General features: G+C 57.0%; 1 protein-coding gene across 1 annotated transcript in view; it reads left to right on the forward strand.

The window, feature by feature from the left end:
- The window catches only part of SPSB3 (splA/ryanodine receptor domain and SOCS box containing 3), a gene marked incomplete at its 5' end in the record, with an annotated part of 3,761 nt that extends 525 nt beyond the window's left edge, over positions 1 to 3,236 (forward strand). The window contains 5 exons of the mRNA XM_009080466.1: positions 206 to 386; positions 1,163 to 1,350; positions 1,869 to 1,971; positions 2,362 to 2,487; positions 2,717 to 3,236. Of these exons, the coding sequence (XP_009078714.1) occupies positions 206 to 386; positions 1,163 to 1,350; positions 1,869 to 1,971; positions 2,362 to 2,487; positions 2,717 to 3,069 (951 nt within the window). The remainder of the gene's footprint in view (positions 1 to 205; positions 387 to 1,162; positions 1,351 to 1,868; positions 1,972 to 2,361; positions 2,488 to 2,716) is intronic.
- Positions 3,237 to 5,195: the final 1,959 nt, after the last annotated feature.

The following is a 5,195-nucleotide window of genomic DNA, read 5'->3' on the forward strand; positions in this document are numbered from 1 at the left end:
GGCAGAATGTTGTGAGGAGTGACTTAGATTCCTTAACTCTTCTCCCTAATTCTTGAGCGTGTGAGCTGAGTTCCCTGTGCAGTGTTGGGACACAAGGAGCTGCTCCACGAGCTTCAGAGCTAGGCTCAGCTGGTCTCCAGAGCTCTGCAAACCCACTCCCCGTGCCCGGGGCCACCCAGCAGTGACCATTCCACTGTTCTCCCAGCAGCACAGCGACTCGGACTCAGAGCCAGAGTTCTCCTCCCTGTCTCCCTCCATCCCGAGTGCCATCCCCGTGACCGGAGAGTCCTACTGCAACTGTGAGAACCAGAGCGAGGCTCCATTCTGCTCTGGCCTGCACGCCCTGCACCGCCTCAAGGACTGCCGCTGCGGCGAGGAGGACGAGTGTGAGGAGCTGCCTAGCACCCCAGGGCTGGGGCAGGGACAGTACCCTGCCCTGCTCCTGGCTCCGTCCCGGCCCCTGGTGCTCCTTTGTTTACGGCCCGAGCCACGTAGGAGGATTACCAGCCTGGCCTGGGTGGTGTTTGCAGGGCTCAGTGCCGAGCGTCAGAGCTCACCTCTGGGGACCTGCTTTGTGATCCAGCTTAGGCCAGCAGTGAAACAGGCCCTGGTGCTTACAGCCTTCCCCAGCCCTGGAGGGGCTGCCAGGGTGCCTGGCCACAGGGTGGGCACGGGCTGGCTGGGATAGCCTGGGGACATGGCAGAGCTGCCGCGAGGGACAAGGGAGGCTCTGGTGGGTCTGCAGAGCCTTGTGTTGGCCAAACTGGGCACTGGTGAGTGCTGCTGACTTGGGAGCACTGAGCCATCCCTGGTGGGACACTGGAATAGCTCAGGCCTCAAACAGCTCTCTGATGTGCACAGCTCGAGATTTACACTCTGCCTTGGGCACTGGGATATTGCCCAGGGAGGTGGTGGAGTCACCATCCCTGGAAATGTTTAAGAGGTATCTGGTGCTGGAAGATGCGGTTTAGGGGTTACATACAGCACAGCAACAGGGTAAAGGTTGAACTTGATGATCTTAAAGGTCTCTTCAACCTTGATTCTATGAACGATAGAAAAATATGAATCAAAACTCCAACATGGCCTTAAACCAAATGTCCACCTGTGCTTCCACTCCCTGAGGGCCTGTGCCCATCCTTGTCACTCTGTGCTTCCTTGACAGATTTTGACTGGGTGTGGGATGACCTGAACAAGTCCACGGCCACCCTGCTGACCTGTGACAACCGCAAGGTGAACTTTCACATGGAGTACAGCTGTGGCACCGCGGCCATCCGCGGCAACAAGGAGCTGGCCGAGGGGCAGCACTTCTGGGAGATCAAGATGACCTCCCCAGTGTATGGCACTGACATGGTACGTGCAGCTCAGTGGCTTTGGGCACGTGGAATTGTCCAGGGTCTGGCAGGGTGAGGTACTGCCCAGCACAGGAGGTGAGGTTTGAGGCTGGCTGAGGAACCTGGAGGTGCACAAGTCCATGGGACGTGCTGAGATGTATCCCTGGGGCCTGAGGGAGATGGTAGATGAGGTGGCTAAGCCACTACCCATTGTGTTTGAGAAGTCATGAGAGTCTTGTGACGTTCCCAGAGACTGGAAAAGGGGAAGCATTACTCCTATTTTTAAAAAGGTCCCTTCCCACCCTAACCATTCCATGATTCTGTGAACAGGAGAGTGACCTTCTCTAGCAGTTCAGCTGTGCCTCCTACCCAGGAAAGGAAATTGGAGCTGGGAGCCTGCAGCTTCCTCCTGAAACCTCTGATTTGGCTGCACCAAACCCTCGGGGGTGTTTTGAGCTGAGCCAGTAAAGGAGGGAGCTGGAGGAGGAATCTTGCTTGAAAAGACTAAGCTGGTGTTTCTTGTGGCCTTGCCCCCAGATGGTGGGAATTGGGACGTCGGATGTGAACCTGGACAAGTACCGGCACACCTTCTGCAGCCTGCTGGGCAAGGACGAGGACAGCTGGGGACTGTCCTACACAGGTGACAAGGCAGGGGCTGGGTGGGCAGCAGTGCACAGGCAGTTCCTCAGGGTGTTGAGGCCACCAGACCTGTGAGTCCCTTGGCTGAGGTCAGCTGGAGTGGCTGCCAACAGCCCACGGCACTTGGAGCATCTCTCCTTGCCCAGGGCTTGCTTGGCCCTTAGGCTGGTGTGGGACCTCCAGGGCCCCTGAGCTGCTGCTGTCACACCACCAGTTTGGGGTCTCAGTGCTGCAAAACCTCAACCTTTCCACGGGCCCCTCTGGGATGGGAGGGCAGGGATCAGGAACTGGAGGATATTGTAGGCATGGAGTGGGAACTGGCAGTGTGGGAGTGGGGAAGAACCCACAGAGCACAGCTTTTCCATGAAGTGCCATTTTTGTGTGCTTTAAGGACTGCTGCACCACAAGGGAGACAAAACAAACTTCTCCTCAAGGTTTGGCCAAGGCTCCATCATTGGGGTCCACCTGGACACGTGGCATGGGACACTCACCTTCTTTAAGAACCGCAAGTGCATAGGTGAGGGTGAGGGCAGGGGTGGGCTGGGCTGAATTCCCAGTCTGGCTGGAGGGGAAAGCACTGGGGAAGGAGAAGACCAAGGTGTGAAGCAAGTGGGAGGAAGGTTCCATGTTGTTAATAGATTGGGATTTGGAAAGGCTGTTTTCCCACAGCTTGGCAGTTACGGGTTCAGAGTTGAGGGGAGGGGCAAGATCCCCTCAGAGAACTGACTGGTGCTGTGCCCTGGCAGGAGTTGCAGCCACCAAGCTGCAGAACAAGAAGTTTTACCCCATGGTGTGCTCGACAGCAGCCAAGAGCAGCATGAAGGTGATCCGGTCCTGCGCCAGCTGCACCTCCCTGCAGTACCTGTGCTGCTTCCGCCTGCGCCAGCTCCTGCCCGACTACGTGAACACGCTGGAGGTGCTGCCCTTGCCCCCAGGACTCAAGCAGGTGCTGCACAACAAACTGGGGTGGGTCTTGAGCATGAACTATAGCACTTTGAAGCCTTCCTCTTCCTCCTCCTCCTCCTCGGGGAGCGACTCGGACAGCTCTTGCGGCTCGGACGCAGAGGCCTGCCAAAGGAAGAGGTGCAGGAGGACATAGTGGCTCAGCAGAGGAACTGCTGCGAGGGAGGTGGATGGGGTTTGTTCTGCTGTCTGCCAGGGCTGGCCAAGCCTGAGGCACCTCCTCCTTCGTGGGAACGTCTCTTTCTGCTTGTTGGCAAAGATTTTCCTAGTGCTGCTGGGAATCTTTGGCCTCCACATCCATCACAGGCATTGAGAAGAGCTGTTGGCTCCCAGAGGTGCCAAGGCTGACACAGATAAACTGCAGTCAAATTACCTGAGCTTCATCTCCTGACTTGCTATGGAAGCCAGCACCTCTTCCTGAAGGATCCCTCTCCTCCCTGTTGGCACAGACAAGACTTAAGGAGTTGGACTCACTGTGGCTCATGTCCAACTCGGGATATTCTGTGGTCACTAAGGTGACCCTCTGGGTTTCAGTGTGTACTGGATTCCTGTCAGGTAAGACCTGACTCACCAAAGGCCCAGCCAGTGCCAGTGCTGTCCCCATCCTGTGTGCTGTGTGGTGTCTGCATCGAGCTCCTCGTGCCGTGGGACCCGACGGAGCCGCAGTGTGTTGGGACAGGGCCCGGAGCCACTGCTGAGAGCAGGGGCTGAGCTGGGGGGGGCCTTCCTCGAGCCCCCAGTGACTTCCATTGCTTTGCATGTTGGTTCCTGCTGCTTCTCCTCTGCCCAAGACTCTGTTCAACTGTAATAATAAAAGTAGAAGCTGTCTGTTGTTCCTCTCACAGCCCTTGAAGGCAGGAACCTGCAGGTGCTTGTCAGAAACAGCCAGGCCAGCCTGGAGGGGAGGGTTTGGGGGCAGCAGGTGGGTCAGAGCTAGAGGGGGTGAAGGCAGTGATCACCTCAGCTCTGCCCTGTGCAGGGCTCTTTGCTTCCCCCTGAGTGTGGCTGGGATGATGTTCAGCAGAGCCAGAGCTGTGGCTGTGCTGAGACTAACACTCCAAACCCCATCCCAGAGCTGGGAATCCGAGCAACCCCTGCTGAGACTTCCTGGTTGTGCTGAGGGGAAAATGCTGGATTAGGGAAATTAGGGCCTGGGTGAGTGACTAATCCTGTGGTGGCCTAGTGCCAGGGATAGGGACAGGGTCTGTGCTCCTGCAGAGCCAGGGACAGGCCAGTCCCTGCAGGGCCTGCAGTCAGCCCAAGGGCTTCTCCTCAGCCTTTCAGCTCTCCCCTGGTGGCAGCACCTTGGATGAGGATCCAGGGCTCGGTTGGTGCTGTCAGCCCTGCCAATGGGACAGGATTGAAATATGGAGGGGAAGTGGCTCACACAGAACGGAGCAAAGCTGAGGGACAGAGTGTGCTGGATGAGGCACACTGGTGTGGGATGTGATGAGTCCAGCAGGACTCTCTTGTGCAGGTGTTTTGTTATCACCTCTGTCAGCATAGAGAGGTGTCTCGTGACAGCACTTTGATGTTACCCCTTACTGCAGCACCTGGTGGAGAAGTGAGGAGGGAAATATGCCCTCATGCTCCTCAGCCCTGGCCACCAGAGACACCTGGTGAGAGCTGCAGGCATTGCTGGGAGCATTCAGAAAATGAGTGGATGTGGCACTTGACATGTGTTAGTGGGCACAAATCAGTCAAAGGTTGGACTTGGAGATCCTGGAGGTCTTTTCCAACCTTAATGGTTTCTGAAAGCACATGGAGTGGACACATCCCTGGTCTGGGCAGGCAGTGGAGGCAGAAGAAGGCAGGGGAGGGCAGGCAGGCTGGGCTGCCCAGGGCAGCAGCTCTATTTACTCAGCTACAGCAAAGCCTTCTCATCCTTCTTAGCTCCCAGTAAGCTGTGAGCCATAACCCTCTCTGGGTCACACTCTGGCAGGGCAGGAATTTAGTTCAAGGGATATCAAGCAAGGGTTTAGGTGGTGTTTGACCCAGTTTGTGGCTGCTGCAGCATGACCAGGAGCTCTGCTGAGGGAATGTGGGGACACAGGCAGGGCCCTGAGAGAACCACCAGCCTGGGCAGGTGCTGGTGGGCTCGGGAAGGGCAGGCTGGGTTCAGACCCCTCTGAGCCCTCAGGGTCTCAAGAACAAGAGGCTTCAGATGGTGCCACAAAGTTTGCAGTTCCTCTTGGATCCCATTGCCAGCCAGGGTGAAGGAGGATGGAAACCCTCCTCACTTCTCCACCAGCCCTGGCAAAG

The sequence above is a fragment of the Acanthisitta chloris genome, unplaced genomic scaffold (assembly GCF_000695815.1).
Source record: "Acanthisitta chloris isolate BGI_N310 unplaced genomic scaffold, ASM69581v1 scaffold36928, whole genome shotgun sequence".
Lineage (NCBI taxonomy): Eukaryota > Metazoa > Chordata > Aves > Passeriformes > Acanthisittidae > Acanthisitta > Acanthisitta chloris.